The 18,786-nt window shown below is 45.4% G+C and overlaps 1 protein-coding gene across 1 annotated transcript in view; it reads right to left on the bottom strand.

Annotated features, from left to right (window-relative positions):
• The window catches only part of CUBN (cubilin), a 639,217-nt gene that overhangs the window by 15,398 nt on the left and 605,033 nt on the right, over positions 1-18,786 (bottom strand). The window contains exons 62-64 of the mRNA XM_029588764.1: positions 18,556-18,764; positions 4,520-4,673; positions 4,216-4,394 (exon numbers count right to left, since the gene is read on the bottom strand). Of these exons, the coding sequence (XP_029444624.1) occupies positions 4,216-4,394; positions 4,520-4,673; positions 18,556-18,764 (542 nt within the window). The remainder of the gene's footprint in view (positions 1-4,215; positions 4,395-4,519; positions 4,674-18,555; positions 18,765-18,786) is intronic.

Genomic DNA, 18,786 nt, shown 5'->3' with positions numbered 1-18,786 from the left:
CTTTCCTCTTAGGGGAGCTGTTCCATTCCCTTTATCATTTTGGAAGCCCTTCTCTGTACCTTCTCCATCGCAATTATATCTTTTTTGAGATGCGGCGACCAGAATTGTACACAGTATTCAAGGTGCGGTCTCACCATGGAGCGATACAGAGGCATTATGACATTTTCCGTTTTATTCACCATTCCCTTTCTAATAATTCCCAACTTTCTGTTTGCTTTTTTGACTGCCGCAGCACACTGAACCGACAATTTCAATGTGTTATCCACTATGACGCCTAGATCTCTTTCTTGGGTTGTAGCACCTAATATAGAACCTAACATTGAATAACTATAGCATGGGTTATTTTTCCCTATATGCATCACCTTGCACTTATCCAGATTAATTTTCATCTGCCATTTCGATGCCCAATTTTCCAGTCTCACAAGGTCTTCCTGCAATTTATCACAATCTGCTTGTGATTTAACTACTCTGAACACTAGAAAGTGGAGATGCAGAGGAAATGGTTATAGGCCCAAAAGTTACAGGAGAACGGAAGGATATAGTTATAGAGTACATAAACTTTTACAGGAAAAGCAGTTGCCAGCAAAAATACGAGTAATCAATTTGTAAGAACACTTGGCTTAAATTCTCAATAGGGATTCCCAATTGTTCCATCTCAAGAAAGATTTAGCAGAACTAGAAAAGGCACAGAGAAGGTCAATAAAAATGATAAAGGGGATGGTTTTCTTTTGAAGACGTTTACACAGGTTCGGGCTCCTCAGTTTGGAGGAGAGATGCCTGAGTGGGAATATGACAGAGGTTTATAAAACCATGTGGGGCAGACCCTTCCAGTCTGACCACTAAACCTATCATTAGAATACACTTAGGGGCCGATGCAATAAAAGTAAAGCGGGCACTGAAAAGTCAGTGCCTGTTTTCTTAACATGCTCATGGCGCCCACAAGGGGGACACCATGCTAAACCCAAATTAGGGGGTCTCACTAGCAAGGAGGCGCTAGGGTCGCTTGTGTGACCTTAGCGCCTCCTTGCTAACCCGACCCCGCCATGGCTGTCGGTTACGAAAACTGACGCTGGTATACACATTCATTTTTTTGCATTGAGTAATAGCCTCATTCACATGCATTTGCATGTGATGAGCGCTATCTCATTCACTCCGCGTTGGACACACGTTAAATAGGCGCTAATCACCCTATTGCATTACAGGGTGAATTAGCGCCTATTTAACCCGCATCTGACTACGGGTTATACAGTGTGCTCGGCTGAGTGCACTGCATTGCATCAGCCCCTTAGTAAGGAGCCATCCATCCCTTTAATCCCTCCCACCAAGAGGTTCTGGATTGGGCACCTCCGTGGTAATTTAACCCAGCCATGTTAGAGCTTGGGGGTTTCTTTTTGAGAGAGCACCTGCAGATTAAAGATGTATGTTTTCCACACTCTGGTGGGGCCTTGGCCTTGCCCAAAGGAGTTTTCTTTTAGAAGTGATACCTCACTGTGCACTCTCTGCTAGAGAGTCCTTCTCCTATTAATTTTTAGAGAAATAAATGTTAAGCCTGATACCCCTTTGGGGGAAAGGGAATCTACAGGAGACCAAAGACCGTGAGCCTACTCTAAACACTAGGGAGGCAAGCAGCAGTGATGGATCTTGCTGCGAGAGAGCAAAGGCAGAAGTTTTATTTATTTTAAAAAATGTATGAATCGCTTATCAACAATCTAGTTTTAAAGTAAGTCTTGAGTTGGATTCCTTCTTGTAGTAAGGCGGCTCTTTTCAGGGAACTGAAGATCTGCGAGTCCACTCTCAACCAGAGCTGGGCATGCATCAGTAACAGATTTTGCTGGGAGAGACTGTGAAGGCTAAGGAATGATGCCATTACCTTTTGTAAGTAATTTTGGACTTTGAGTTAGTGGGGAAGTTTTTTGGATCCCCCATCCCTACTGGGATTGCAGTGCAGAGAGAAGCCTGAGTCCTGATTTTTCAATAAGAGAAATCTCTTAAGATAACCACTGACAAGTGAAGGAAGAGCTTTAGAAGAAGACCCCATCTGGATGTCTACAACAGCAGGACCAGGACGGCTGGGTGTCCGAGGAGAGAAGATACCTAATGGCGGGATTTTTGCCATGGATGGGGGCCCTGTTAATAGGATTCTAAGGGACAGCCGCTGGGAGAGTTTGTACAATTAAAATCACCATGGGATCTACCCAGAAGTCTGAGAAATCTGTAACAATCAGATGTACACTCATCAGTTTGGAGAAATGGACTTTATTGAACTTTCTAATCAGTAAACTATTATTTTGCACCCAGTCCTGGTCCTGTCTAATTCTTGCTACAGCCTCTCACCTCATCAGAAGGCTGCATTTATCTAAACACACTGGGATCTTTTCACATCATTTGGGCCATAAACGAGAGCTTCTCCCCATAAAAAGAATCCCTCCGAGGGAGAATGAGGAGAGCTTGCCAGAGCAGCCCTGAAGATATAAATGAGTTGTGTGCAGGGACATCAGAAGGGATTAGGCATACTAGGCAGCATCCACTGACGTAAGGGTGCTATCTTCAGAACTGCAGGAATCAGACAGGTAGCAGAGATTGCGGACGGAAGATTGGAGTTGCTGTTAGTGTGAGTGGAAGGTAATTTGAGAAGAAAGAGAGAGAGGGAGAGAGAGAGAGAAGATAGGTACATTCAACTCAGGACAATTTTTTTTTGGAGGGAACGGTGTGGCTTTGGTCTATCTAGGGTGCTAGAGACCCTTGCACCAGCCCTGGTTGTGTGCCCTGAAGGAGTATTCCTCCTAAAAATTAAAAAAAGGGGGTTAGATATGAGTGCTGAATAACTTACAAATAGTGGAGAGTTATTTATACTTTCAGATATATCTAAGACTAGTGGACACTCCATGAAGCTAACAGGCAGCAGTTTTAAAAAAAACTCATTGAATAATCAATCTGTGGAATTTGTTGCATAAGGATGTGCTTAACACATCTACCATAACTGGGTTTATAAGGACTTTAGAAAAGTTCTTAGAGGAAAAGTCCATAAAGCATTACTAGTCAGGCAGACTTGGGAAAGTCACTGCTTATCCCTGGGTATGAGCAAAAGCGAATAGATCCTACTCTTTTGGATCTGAGGGGTACTTGTGACCCAGACTAGCCACTGTCTGACAGGGTGCTAGGCTTGATGGACCCACCATAGCATATCTTATGTTTTATCATGTGCAAATCAATTTTATGAACCCACCCAAAACTGGTGGATTTGTTCAGTTGAATCTTAACCATTTTTTATTTTAAAAAGAGGTCAGTTACTGGCAAAATCTAAAGTGAGGGCAAGGAAATCTATCAACAGATCTACTAAATATCAATCCACTTCAGATTTTGATGGATCAACAGATCTCCCTGGATTTCCTTTCCAATTTTGTTCAGATCTTGGGTATACCCACAGTTTTGTTAAACTTTGGTCCTACTCATACTAGTTTGCACATCCATCTTGATCAGAATCTGAAGAAGTAAGAAGGCTGAAATATTATGCAATGCAAGCTGAGCAGCTGTTAGTTGAAGAACATTCCAACGTGCAACTGGGACCTCATCACACTAGCCAGGCTGGAACTGAATGCTATGCATTCATTATGAACAGAAGATACAACTGGTACAAAAATATGAAGAAAAAATCAATTTTTCAAAAAGGTTTTTCTGTTTTACAGCCAAATCTAAGGTCCAACTTGTTAGCGCATTACAAAAATGTGAAAAGCATGTTTAATTGTGAGCATCTGTCTGTCACGGGAGCTGTCTAGATTGAACAATGGTTCCAAACCTATCTTAAGGGTCCCCCAGCCAGTTAGGTTTACAGGATATTCACAATGAATATGCATGAGATAAAAACTGCATGCTGTGGAGGCAGGGCATGCCTCTGGTCTCAAAGATGGTGCTGAACAACAGTGAAAAGCACCTATTGAGCTGTGAATTGTTGTATGTCTGCATATACACATTCCTTCATCCTAAAGAAAACTTAATAGAATATCTCTGTCACCTTCCACTGTATAAGGAATGTGCTTTTATACAGAACCCCATTGGGTTTATTGGTCATTCTTATTTATAACTTGCTTTGTCATCAATTTAGATAATTTAGCAATACATAGTTATATATTGAGAAGAGGACTCCCCTTACACTTGGGACTTCAGCACATGCCAGTTGTTTGTCTATTATTCAGGCGATAGATAATTCTCTCTTACCTCTAAGAAATCATAGCAGCCGGAAAATGGTTCCAAACTAAATGCATTAAAGAACAGAGAGATTGTATGATTCTCCGGTGCTCTGAGAATAATTGTGCACTCCATGCTATGTGGATACACTTCGGGCCAGCCAGGGCTCTTCAAGTAACCAAAGGTTTGATTGTATTCACGACTGCAACCTTTGAAACAAATTGTAAAATTTTAGAACCAGCTGATAGCTCAGTGGAGGTTTTTTTTTATTTTTTTATTGCTCAGAATACAAGGAGAATTTGCAGGTAACAGCAGAAATTGCTTCAAGCCTTACTTGCAACCTGATAGGTAAAACTGACTCCATTGCCACTGCCATTTAAGTATGCCTCAGATTTGAAAATCACAACAGCAGTGCGGCCGTATGAGTAAAAGTCAGGAATGGTCAAATCTTCATTGCCACAGAATCTGTGGACCTGACCTTGGTCACCCTGAAATGAAAAGAAAACAGTCAATTTATTTATTTATTTTATTTATTTATTTATTTATTAGCTTTTATATACCGGTCTTCAGTTTGTAATATCACATCGGTTTACATTGCAACTGTGTTCAAGAAGAAGGGGCTTCTTGTTTTACATTATAAATTCAGTAGATCTTAGTATATTTATATATATATATAATTTATATTAAATTAATATATAGTTTAGTATATTCAATGACCAGTGGCCCCAAAGTGCTGGAAATTCTGGTTCAAGTCTTATGCCCCCCGCCCCCCTGTAGTCTGCGGGACTCAGGTGCGGCGCAGATGTGTTTTGCTCAAACTACTGCACGTACTTGCTGGGAGGAAAGTTGCAACTCCTGCCCTCTTTTACCGAAGGGAACCAATGCTGCCTGTATGAGTTGTTTGAGAGCAGGGATTTAAAAAGGCAAAATATCATCATCATCATCATCGATTATTTATGACATACTTTTCCAGCCAAAGAGTTCAAAGCATCTTTAGTTTAGTTTATTAAGTTTGACATGGGGGAGATTTCCAAAGCAGTGCACAGCTGTCCATGTGCACGTGGAAAACTTAAAAATCCGTGCACGCATCTGGGGCAAATTTTCGTAAAATACGCGCAGCAATGCAGTCAGACCTTCCCCAGTTCCCTCCCAATCTGCTCCAATCAAGGAGAGGACTGGGAGAGAACTTCCCTACCCCCCCTACCCCCCCTACCTACACTTCGTCCCTCTTCCCCTCTCCTCCCCACCCCCTAATCCTAACCTACCTTTCCCTAAATTTTTTATCTTATTACTTACTGCTCCTCTGGAGCAGAAGCAAGTTATGCGCGCCGGGCCGGTTGATGGCGCGAGCTTCCCCAGAATGGTGGCTAATGGCCGCTGTCCTGGCCGGCCTCCGTCTCACCCCGCTCTGCCCAGACCACACACCCTGGCCGGCCCCTTTTTCAGGGCCCGACACTTCTGTGCGTATGGGACTTAAGCACGTGGCTGGGCCCTTCTGAAAATGCACGCAGCAGGTGCAGGGCCCAACCACGTGCATAAGTCCTGATTCTTACACATGCAGCCCTTTGAAATTTGCCCGATAGTGCATTTGCTATGCAATGCGTAAAGACAATTTACAGTTAACATATTAAAAAAATAAAAAAAAACCTTCAATATCAAATCCTTAAAACTTAGATGAAATCAAGGACAAAAACATACCAATATTAAAAGTCAAACATTAAGACCACCATAAAAGCCCCATTCACCACATAGAGGGACCTTCAGTTTTGGTTATAATGTTTTAAAATTTTCCCAGGAATTTATCAGGGTTTATTATGACAATAACAAAAACAGGAGAAAATCAGTGGCTAAAGGTGAATCATTGTTTTTGTGGGTAAATATTGGAGTTTATTTTGGTGGACAGAAGCCAGGACAATAAAAGAATATTAAACAGATTCTCCCACTCAGAGCAACCCTATCTCTACCCCCATCCCTCGCTTAGCATGTCCCTTTTTGTTTTCCCACACCTCCAACATGAATTTCCCCTTCCCACCTCAATCTCCATCCCCATCGCCACCGCATTCGTCCTTGCCAGTGGTGGTTCAGGATATTTGCTTTCTCCTTCGGCAGCCTGGGTGCTGAGGCTCCTGTGCTCTGCAGTGCCGCATTTATTTTTTCTTTGTGGGACCAGGCAGCCTGTCAGGAAGTGCTTCTGGTGGCTGTGGCCCACTTCCACGGCTGCATTGGCAGCACCAAGCAGCAGACACTTTGGCTGCTTGGTGGGAGCGGGGGGGGGGGGGGGGGGGAAGACTTGAAACAGCACTGGAGGGCGAGCGCTTAAGCTGGTGAGGGTCGGGGCTTGAAATACTGCAGGTGCTTTGGCCCACACTGACTTCCAGCAGTTGCTGAAGGCCTTAAGATGCTGCATCTACAGTTCTGAAGCTGCTCTTTAATCAGCCTAAATTTAGGGTGAAAATCGGTTTAAACCAATAGTCACTCTCAGAAAAATCTGGGAATTTATGGGTGAAAATCGGTTTAAACTGAAAATGTAGGACCCTTATCATATAACATAAAAATATTAAATAGATATAGAGACATTTTGAGGTTCATATTCAAACACCATGTAGACGGATAAAATATCTATCTATCTATATGGCTTAACCATACATGTTATGGTTAAGTGGTGTCTGGATGGATTCTCAGATACTGTGGCAGATGACCATGCCCAAGGGTAGGAGCCCTGTGAGGCACCACAGTACTGGGATAACGAAGGACGCACAAACACAGAGTTAGTTCTTTATTATACAGCTAGAAGTATACCACCAGAGGTAGCAGTAGTGAGGTAGTCTGGATGTAGCAGTCTCAGGACCCTCGGCAGAGGGGACTCTTCTCACCCCGTTGGTATAGGGGAATTCCAGTGTAGGTTTCCAAGTAAGGCAGTACTGTGGATGAGAAAGAATGAGAGTTAGATTACTCACTAGATGGTTGCTGTAGGTATGTGATTCCACCAGGTTGAAGACGATGGTACAGGCACCGAGGCAGGGAGAGCAGGCCCTTGAGGAGCGAGTACCTGATCCCTGTAAGGCACCTGAAATAAAACAGAGGGCCCCCAAGGAGCGGGTACCCAGATTAGGAATTACCCCAAAGGGCAGAGAGAGAGAGCTTCCAGCAGCAGCACGGAAGAGGCAGAGTAATTTAGACCAGCCAAGACTAAGTCCTTGCTAACTCAATGAGCTAGCAACAAAGTACAGGCTATATACTCAGATGGCGTGATGTCAGTAGAGGGGAACACCCTCGAGGTTCGCGCCATTGCTGGAATAAAGATGTGGGTGGTGTGCGCACACGCACCCTAGTAGGCCCTTGGGAGGAGCATGGCGGGAGGCAGCACCATAGCCATTTCGGGGAGCCAGAGAGGTCGGCTTGTAGACGCGTGGCAGCTATTTTCCCTAGGGATGCGGGAGGAGCCGTGAACAAGGTGAGGCAAACAGGGTGAAGCCGTCTAGCACCGATGGACACAACAGTACCCCCACTTCAAAGGGCGTCCTCCGTACTTCCTACCTGGTCTTAGTTTCTGAGGATGCATCTTGTGAAAATCTTGTAGCATCTCTTTATCCAGTATATTAGCCAAAGGTGTCCAAGAATTATCTTCAAGTCCATAACCTTCCCATTACAGGAGGTATTCCCATACTCTGCCTCTTTTTCTTACATCAAGGACAGCATCTACCTTGTACTCGATGTTTTCTTCTGCATCTATTGGTGTAGGTTCAGGTGTCTTGTAAGAGAACTTACTAAGGATCAATGGCTTCAATAGTGAGACGTGAAACGCATTATGAATCTTCAATGTAGGTGGTAGCTTCAGACTATAGGTGAGATTGTTGGAGAATGGGAAATGGTCCAATGAAGCGTGGAGTGAAGCGAGCTGAAGGTATTTTAAGTCTTAAGTGCTTAGTGGATAGCCAGACTTTGTCACCAGGCTGGAAATCTGGAGCCTTGCAGTGGTAAGCATCGTATCCTTCCTTAGCTCGAAGTCCTGCTTTGAGAAGCATCTCTTTGTTCTGAGTCCAGAGTTGTTGAATATCTTTGGCAGTTGATTGAGCTGCCGGGGACAACACGGACAGTGGAAGTGATGGCAATGGAAGTTGTCCGTAAACCACTTCGAATGGTGTTGATCCAGTGGATGTTGCTGGACGAGAGTTGATGGCAAATTCAGCCCAGGGCAACAGTTCTGCCCAATCATTCTGGCGAGTGTTCATGTAGGCATAAATGAACTGCTTGAGTGTCCTGTTCATCCTCTCTGTTGGTCCGTTAGATTGAGGATGATATGCTGAGGTGAAGTCAAGAGAAATGTCAAACTTCTTGCACAATGCCTTCCAGAATTTAGCTGTGAACTGGACTTCGTGATCGGAGACTATGTGCTTTGGCATGTTGTGTAGGCAGAAGATGTGCGTGATGAAGAGCTTAGCAAGCTCCATAGCTGTGGGTAAACCAGGGAGAGCCATGAAGTGAACCATCTTTGAGAACCAATCTACAGTTACCCAAATCGTGTTGTTTCCTCCTGAGAGTGATAACTCCACCACAAAGTCTGTAGCGATGTGCGTCCATGGCTCGTCTGGTACTGGTAAGGAATGGAGTAGACCCCAAGGACAACCGGGTGGCGTCTTCAGTCTGGCACAATTTACGCAGGAAGCAACGTAGGAGAATGTGTCCTCTTCATGGTGGGCCACCAGTAAAACTTTTGCAGTTTAGACAGAGTTCTGCATTGACCAGGCTGTCCAGCCAGTTTGGAGTCATGAACCCATGCTAACAGCTTTTATCTGAGGTTTTTGAGTACGATGGTTTTACCTGCAGATACTGAGTGAGTAGCTGCCAAAATAACTCTTTTCGGGTCGATGATGTGTTGCGGTTCCTCTGGAATATCCTCAGAGAGTAATGAGCGAGATAAGGCATCTGCTCTGATGTTTTTATCTCCAGGTCGGTATTTCAACACAAATTCGAATCTGTTAAAAAACAGAGATCATCTCACTTGCCTATGGTTTAGGCGCTGTGCGTGGTGGAAGTACTCCAAATTCTTATGGTCTGTAAAGACTGTGACTTGATGTTGTGCTCCTTCAAGCCAAGGGCGCCACTCCTCAAATGCCATCTTTATTGCCAGGAGCTCTTTATCTCCTATTCCGTAATTTTTCTCTGCTGGAGAGAAGAGACGAGAGAAGAATGAGCATGGGTGTAAGGCCTTGGAATTACCGGTCTGGCTTAGCACAGCCCCTATACTAATGTCTGAGGCATCGACCTCAACGATGAAGGTCTTAGTGGGATCCGGATGTAAGAGACACGGCTTGCTCGAGAAGGCGTCTTTTAGTTTCTGGAATGCAGATATAGCCTCCGTAGACCAATTAGCAACATTGGCACCTTGCTGTAAGCGGAACAGTGAGTGAGGAGTAGTTCTTGATGAAGGTCCTGTAATAGTTGGTGAAACCTGAGAAATGTCTGAGAGCCTTCAGACCAGTGGGTTGAGCCCAATTCTTTATGCTCTCCAGCTTCTGTGGATCCATCTGGAAGCCTTGGTTGGAAACAATGTAGCCCAAGAAAGGCAGTGATTCCTTGTGGAATTTGCACTTAGACAACTTAGCGTATAGATGATTCTCACGGAGTCTTTGCAGCACTCTTTTGACATCCTCCAGATGAGTGGTCATGTCCTGTGAGAATATCAAGATGTCATCTAAGTAAATGATGACACATTTGTAGAGGAGATCCCTGAAGATGTCGTTCATTAAATTTTGGAAGACAGCCAGGGCATTGCACAAAGGGCCAAAGGGCATCACTAAATATTCAAAGTGACCGTCCCGGGTGTTGAAGGCTGTCTTCCATTCATAACCTGAGCGAATGAGAAGTAAGTTTTAGGCTCCTTTAAGATCAAGCTTGGAGAAGATCTTGGCTCCTGGTAGTCTGTCAAATAGCTCAGAGATGAGAGGTAGTGGGTAACAATCTTTTACAGTTATCTCATTGAGACCTCTGTAATCTATACACGGACGTAATGTTCCATTCTTCTTCCCCACAAAGAAGAAGCCTGTGCCAGCAGGAGACTTGGAGCCTTTTTGAAGGTTTTCCTGAATATTTTCAGACATGGCTTTATTCTCTGCCATGGAAAGAGGGTACACCCATCCCTTAGGTGGTTCAGTGTTTGGCTTCAGATTAATAGTGCAGTCATAGGATCTGTGAGGCGGTAGTACGTCTGCAGCTTCTTTAGAAAAAACATCTTGGAATGATGCATATTGAGATGGCAACCCCGGCATCACTGGGGTAAGTTGGCATGCAGGGTATAGGAGCGACCTCCATCAGGCATTTACTATGACAGTCTGGGCCCCATCATGAAAGCTCCAGAGTAGCCCAATTGAATTGATGCATATGCTATTGCAGCCACGGTAGCCCCAGTACTATGGGGTGCATGGCCTTCTCTAAAACAAAGAAGGTGATAGTTTCAGAATGGAGAGCACCAGTCCACAGACATACTGGTTTGGTGAGCTGGGTTACTTCGCCTGGCAAGGGTTCTCCATGAATTGAAGATAGGAGTAGTGGAGACTTCATAATGGTAGTGGGAATCCGCAAATGCTCCACTAATCGTTGAAGAATGAAATTACCTCCTGCCCCTGAGTCCACTAGGGCAAGAGTCTGATACTCTAAAGGTCCGCAGATCAAGGTTACAGGAAGAGAGAGTGGAGGAGAGGGGACAGTAAGACCTAAAAAGAGACCTCCCGCAGGACTTAGGTCTGCCAGTTTCCCGGACATATAGGGCATGTATGAACAGCATGGCCAGCTTGTCCACAGTACATACACAGCCCCAGTTTCTTCCGTGTTCTTCTCTCTTTAGCTGTCAGATGGCTGCGGCCTAATTGCATTGGTTCTTCTTCGCCAGCAACTGGAACCGTGGGAACAGGCCTGGGTGTGGACTTAACTCGAGTTTCACCCTGAAAGGGTCTTCTGGGAGTCTTGGTTTCTTGAACCTTGTCACGTAGTCGGCGATCAATCTTTGTTGCCAATTTCACTAGTTCAGCCAAGGTCTCAGGCATTTCATGAGCAGCGAGCTCATCCTTCAAATGAGAGTTCAGTCCTTCACAGAAGAGGGTCCTCAGGCATTTAGGGTCCCAGTGTAATTCAGATGCCAGTGTCTTGAATTCTATAGCGAAGTCAGCTAAATGTTTATTACCTTGCTTCAGGTGAACCAAAGAACATCCTGCAGTGGTATACCGAGTAGGGTCATCAAAAACTGATTTGAACAGTTCGAGGCATCCTTCAATAAAATGTAGAATAGGATCCTCGCATTCCCACAGCGAAGAGGCCCAAGTCAACGCTCTTCCGTCCAGATAAGACAAGATATAGGTGGTCTTGGCATAAGCTGTGGGGAAATGGCTAGGTTGCAGGGGAAAGTGCATGCAACACTGATTAATTAAACCTCTGCATCTCCAAACTTCCCCCGAGAAGCGTGTAGGAACTGATAGAGGTACAATAGTCTTGACCGTCACTTCTGGCGGTGTAGCTTCTTTACCTGTGGTGGTGGGTAAATTCATCTGTGTGTGCAGTAAGTTGAATGCAGTAGTCATACTCTCCAGCACACTCTGCTCTTCAGAGATTCGCTGGGCCAGGCCTGGAATGGCCTGCAATGCGGTGAGCTGAGCCAAATCTATGGAGTTAGCAATCTGTTATGGTTAAGTGGTGTTTGGGTGGATTCTTGGGTACTGTGGCAGATGACCACGCCCATGGGGAGGAGCCCCGTGAGGCGCCACAGTACTGGGCTAAACGCAGGATGCACAAACACAGAGTTAGTTCTTTATTATACAGCTTGAAGTATACCACCAGAGGTGGAGTAGTGATGTAGTCTGGATGTAGCAGTCTCAGGACCCTTGGCAGAGGGACCCCTCTCACCCCGCTGGTATAGGGGAATTCCAGTGTAGGTTTCCCAGTAAGGCAGTACTGTGGATGAGAAAGAATGAGAGTTAGATTACTCACTAGATGATTGCTGTAGGTATGCGATTCCACCAGGTTGAAGAAGATGGTACAGGCACCGAGGCAGGGAGAACAGGCCCTCGAGAAGCGAGTACCTGATCCCTGTAAGGCACCTGAAATAAAGCAGAGTGCCCCCGAGGAGCGGGTACCCAGGTTAGCAATTACCCCGAAGGGCAGAGAGAGAGCTTCCAGTGGCAGCACAGAAGCGGCAGACTAGCTTAGACCGGCCAAGACCAAGTCCTTGCTAACTCAATGAGCCCGGATAGAGTGATGTCAGTAGAGGGGAATGCCCCCGAGGTTCGCACCATTGCTGGAATAAAGACGTGGGTGGCGTGCGCGCACCCTAGTAAGCCCTTGGAAGGAGCATGGCGGGAGGCAGCACCATAGCCGTTCCAGGGATGCCGGAAAGGTCAGCTTGTAGACGCGGCGGCAGCCATTTTCCCTAGGGATGTGGGAGGAGCCGTTAACAAGGTGAGGCAAACAGGGCGAAGTCGTCTAGCACAGACGGACGCAACACTAAAGTCTAGCCTGATAAGTAGTTATCTGGCTAGATTTAGCTGGATAAATTGGGGGCATTCCAGGGGCGGGCAGGAGACATTCTGGGGAGGAGTGGAGTTAGCCACATAAGTTAACCAGCTAACTCTGATATTTGGAATTAGCCGGTTAACTAATGTGGCTAACTCTGGTCAGGTGCGAGGGCTGTCCTAATGTTAGCCGGCTAACTTTAAGATAGCTGGGTATATTCACTTGCATGGTCACGCTGCTGAATATATCCTGCTAGTTAGATGGATAACTGCTGAGCCATTCAGCTGCTGAATACTGCCCCCATATTATGCATGGTATGGTAGGAGGAAAAATATGGAGAGAGAAAGAATTAGAAAAAAAAAGTACTGGTGACATTATTCATTTTCTGTAAGTAGCAGAACAGTCAGTAATGTCAGCTCATACCCTTTTCCTACTAAGCAAATGTATCTTTGAGGTGGTGTGAACTAGAGAAAGAGAAGTCACTTCTGCCACCAACAAAGGAGATGCTGTCTGGCTGGCAGAGCCCATCCCACTGGCCATTAGGGATGTGCATTCATTTCATTCGTTTAATTCATTTCATACATTTCCCATTACATGTCAATTAGATGTGCATTTGTTTCATATGTTTCATACACTTCATATTACATGCTTGTATAGGAAACGTATGAAACGAATGCACATCCCTACTGGCCATTGAAGAGAACTGATTTCTCTGTCCTCTTGGTCTGTGGCAAGCCGGTAGAATAGGGGAATGAAAAGTGTATGCATTAAGAACATAAGAACATAAGAAAATGCCATACTGGGTCAGACCAAGGGTCCATCAAGCCCAGCATCCTGTTTCCAACAGTGGCCAATCCAGGCCATAAGAACCTGGCAAGTACCCAAAAACTAAGTCTATTCCATGTAACCATTGCTAATGGCAGTGGTTATTCTCTAAGTGAACTTAATAGCAGGTAATGGACTTCTCCTCCAAGAACTTATCCAATCCTTTTTTAAACACAGCTATACTTACTGCACGAACCACATTCTCTGGCAACAAATTCCAGAGTTTAATTGTGCGTTGAATAAAAAAGAACTTTCTCCGATTAGTTTTAAATGTGCCCCATGCTAACTTCATGGAGTGTCCCCTAGTCTTTCTACTATCCGAAAGAGTAAATAACCGATTCACATCTACCCGTTCTAGACCTCTCATGATTTTAAACACCTCTATCATATCCCCCCTCAGTCGTCTCTTCTCCAAGCTGAAAAGTCCTAACCTCTTTAGTCTTTCCTCATAGGGGAGTTGTTCCATTCCCCTTATCATTTTGGTAGCCCTTCTCTGTACCTTCTCCATCGCAATTATATCTTTTTTGAGATGCGGCGACCAGAATTGTACACAGTATTCAAGGTGCGGTCTCACCATGGAGCGATACAGAGGCATTATGACATTTTCCGTTTTATTCATCATTCCTTTTCTAATAATTCCCAACATTCTGTTTGCTTTTTTGACTGCCGCAGCACACTGAACCGACGATTTCAATGTGTTATCCACTATGACACCTAGATCTCTTTCTTGGGTTGTAGCACCTAATATGGAACCCAACATCGTGTAATTATAGCATGGGTTATTTTTCCCTATATGCATCACCTTGCACTTATCCACATTAAATTTCATCTGCCATTTGGATGCCCAATTTTCCAGTCTCACAAGGTCTTCCTGCAATTTATCACAATCTGCTTGTGATTTAACTACTCTGAACAATTTCGTGTCATCTGCAAATTTGATTATCTCACTCGTCGTATTTCTTTCCAGATCATTTATAAATATATTGAACAGTAAGGGTCCCAATACAGATCCCTGAGGCACTCCACTGTCCACTCCCTTCCACTGAGAAAATTGCCCATTTAATCCTACTCTCTGTTTCCTGTCTTTTAGCCAGTTTGCAATCCACGAAAGGACATCGCCACCTATCCCATGACTTTTTACTTTTCCTAGAAGCCTCTCATGAGGAACTTTGTCAAACGCCTTCTGAAAATCCAAGTATACTATATCTACCGGTTCACCTTTATCCACATGTTTATTAACTCCTTCAAAAAAGTGAAGCAGATTTGTGAGGCAAGACTTGCCCTGGGTAAATTCCCAGTCTCTACAGCCCTCTTCTTTCCCTCTTGCATATGCTGCCTATTAACAAGGGTGAGAGTGATGGAGGGAAGGAGGAACAGCTATATAGACTTAAAGTACACACTCTTTCTGTGTTCCAACTTTACCCCTCTCTTATATACATGCCAATACTCTCACACACACGGGTTTTCTCTCCCACGCACCTGTGAGAGCCTGCGTGTGACACACCGGGCCTTAGAATATTAATACACCACCTACTGGGCAAACAGAACAAGCCAAACTGCTACAAATCCCTACAGAGAAACTATACATTAGTCAAAATACTGCATCTCTGTCACACCTGCACATCACAGACAGACCCTTACCTAACACAGAATAAGGGTCTACAAATTAGAAACAGAAATATGCAGGCATAACAAGATTCTGTGAACTCAGGAATACTGAAGAAAAAGCAAAATACAAATATATAAGAAATGCACATTCCCAAAGAGGGCATATTCCAATTGGGCATATTCCAATTGCTGAAAGCAAAATATTATTTTTTACCTTTGTTATCTGATCTTATTTTTCTAATTAGTTGGTCCCAGTCTCTTTTTTCCCCAAATCTGTCTTTTTCTTATTCATTTTTCAGGGTTTCTGTTATTCTTCGTTTCTTCTCTCTCCTCCTGTCTTCTTTCCTTCCTCCGCACACACACACACACACACACACACACAGGCTCTCACACACAAGCTTTCTCTCACACAGGATCCCACTCTTTCATGCTCTCTCTCACATGAAGGCTTTCGCTCTCACATGCTCTCCTTCACATGCAAGCTCCCTTCCCCCCACACACACATGCAAGCTCTCACACAGGCTCCCACTCACACACACACACAGGCTCTCACACTCACATGCTCTTACACGCATGTTCCCATTCTCAAAAACACAAACACACACACAGGATCTCACTCTTTCATGCTCTCTCACACACAGACACACAGGCTCTCACATGCAGTTTCCCACTCCCATACATTCAAACTCACACAGACTCTCACTCTCACAAGTAGGCTGCCACATTCTCACACACACAGACTCTCATTCTCAATTGCTGTCTCTCACATGCAGGCTCCCATTCTTCCCCCCCCCTCGCACAGACACACACATTCTCTCTCACACAGCTTTATATTAGGGATGTGAATCGTGTCCTCGATCGTCTTAACGATCGATTTCGGCTGGGAGGGGGAGGGAATCGTATTGTTGCCGTTTGGGGGGGTAAAATATCGTGAAAAATCGTGAAAAATCGTGAAAAATCTAAAAATCTAAAAATCGCAAAACCGGCACATTAAAACCCCCTAAAACCCACCCCCGACCCTTTAAATTAAATCCCCCACCCTCCCGAACCCCCCCAAATGAGTTAAATAACCTGCGGGTCCAGCGGCGGTCCGGAACGGCAGCGGTCCGGAACGGGCTCCTGCTCCTGAATCTTGTTGTCTTCAGCCGGCGCCATTTTCCAAAATGGCGCCGAAAAATGGCGGCGGCCATAGACGAACACGATTGGACGGCAGGAGGTCCTTCCGGACCCCCGCTGGACTTTTGGCAAGTCTCGTGGGGGTCAGGAGGCCCCCCACAAGCTGGCCAAAAGTTCCTGGAGGTCCAGCGGGGGTCAGGGAGCGATTTCCCGCCGCAAATCGTTTTCGTACGGAAAATGGCGCCGGCAGGAGATCGACTGCAGGAGGTCGTTCAGCGAGGGTTCCGGCGCCTCGCTGAACGACCTCCTGCAGTCGATCTCCTGCCGGCGCCATTTTCCGTACGAAAACGATTCGCGGCGGGAAATCGCTCCCTGACCCCCGCTGGACCTCCAGGAACTTTTGGCCAGCTTGTGGGGGGCCTCCTGACCCCCACGAGACTTGCCAAAAGTCCAGCGGGGGTCCGGAAGGACCTCCTGCCGTCCAATCGTGTTCGTCTATGGCCGCCGCCATTTTTCGGCGCCATTTTGGAAAATGGCGCCGGCTGAAGACAACAAGATTCAGGAGCAGGAGCCCGTTCCGGACCGCTGCCGTTCCGGACCGCCGCTGGACCCGCAGGTTATTTAACTCATTTGGGGGGGGTTCGGGAGGGTGGGGGATTTAATTTAAAGGGTCGGGGGTGGGTTTTAGGGGGTTTTAGTGTGCCGGCTCACGATTCTAACGATTTATAACGATAAATCATTAGAATCTCTATTGTATTGTGTTCCATAACGGTTTAAGACGATATTAAAATTATCGGACGATAATTTTAATCGTCCTAAAACGATTCACATCCCTACTTTATATTGCCACACAAACACACATGCTCTCTCTCACATGCAGGGTCCCACTCCTACACATCCATACACTCCCTCATACCCAAACACAGGCTCTCATTCCCACTTTCTCTCTCTTTCTCTAACATACACATATAGGCTCTCACACCCACATGCTCTCTGTCTCACACACACTCAGGCAGCCTCCCATTCACAAACACACACACACATATACACCACGATAAGTTACCATTTGCACTACTCACACACTTACACCCTGGCAGGTTCATAGACACACCCAGGCAGATTACCATTCTCTCTCACACACACACCCAGGCAGGTTTCCTTTCACTCACATACACAAAGACAAAACACAGGCAGGCTCCCTAACAGGTCCAGAAGGCTGCCAGCAGCCGAGAAGAAGAGCAGACCTGGAAGGTTGTTGCGGCCGAAAAGAAGAGCAGGCCTGCGAGGCCCCCTGCTATTCAAAATTCACGGGGCTAGCACTTCCTCTATGCTGACCTCATGAGGCACAAGATCAGCATAGAGCACATACTGGCCGCAAGTAGTTTGAAGACTAGCACACAGAGAAGTGGGAGAGCGTGTTTCTTCCTCTTCTCGGTCACTGGTGGCTTCCTGGGCCTACTACTCTTCTCAGCTGGCGGTGGCCTCTTGGACCTGCTACTCTTCTCGGCCACTGATGGCCTCCTGGACATCTCCTTTCTTCATTTGCTGGAAATGGGGTCCACCAGCGGCCTCCCAAGCCTCTATCTCTTCTCGGCCGCCAGCAAGATGAGGTTTGCGGTGACCTCTCGAGCCTCCCATCTTCTTGTCTGCCAACAAAATGGGGTCCGCTAGTGGCCTCGCAATCCTCTTCCTTTTCTTGGCCGCTGGCGAGATGGGGGTCCGTTGGTGGCCTCCCAGGCCTTTTCCTCTTCTCAGCTGCCAGAGAGATTGGGTTTGCCAGGGGTCTCCCGGGCCTCTTCCTCTTCGCAGCTGCCGCTGTCATGGATGTGCCCACAGTTGGTGCTGCATGGCATATCCTATTTCAAAGTTGGTCGTGCCTGTGCGCCACTGTGCACTATAGATGTTACGCCCATGCGAAACTTAGGTGAGGTATTGACTTTCTTAAATTTAGGTGCCTTATTTAAGCATTCAGTGCTGGATATCAGGCCCTGAGCATTTAACGTCATTCCCTTTCTCGGGTCCCACCTTTGGCTCCACCCACTTTTAAGGCACCTAAATTTAGTTGCTCAGAGGCTTCCAGTTTTAAAATTTAAAAATCTAAGTGCAGAACTTTTAAAGTTAGGTGACTAGATCTTTTTAATATCTGACTTAATATTTACTGCAAAAGAAGCTTCTAGAATCTTCAATATTAAAAATGATGGTAAAGGAAAAAGTACAATTAGTGACTCTCTCAATTATAGAAATAAAATAATTTGCAAATCTATATTTCATGTATATATTCTTTTAACATCATAATGTGATTTTGCTTTCATGGCTTACCTGGGGAAAGTCTTTGAATTCTAAATAATTCTGGAAGCAGTCTTGGTTGGAATGAAGATGAAATGTCTGTATCCTAAGTTTGATGTGTTCTTGTGGGGGAGCATCAATGGTCCAAATGCAGTGAGTAAATGGTGGATATGCATTTGGGAAATAAGGGGATATTGCAGTCTGTGGCAAAGAAGTGGCATTATATATTCCGCCACATGGAGCTGGAGGGAAAAAAATATCTGG

Source organism: Rhinatrema bivittatum, chromosome 2 (genome assembly GCF_901001135.1).
Source record: "Rhinatrema bivittatum chromosome 2, aRhiBiv1.1, whole genome shotgun sequence".
Classification (NCBI taxonomy): Eukaryota; Metazoa; Chordata; class Amphibia; order Gymnophiona; family Rhinatrematidae; genus Rhinatrema; species Rhinatrema bivittatum.
The sequence above is the reverse complement of the archived record's forward strand: the minus strand, read 5'-3'. Positions and strand labels throughout refer to the sequence as shown.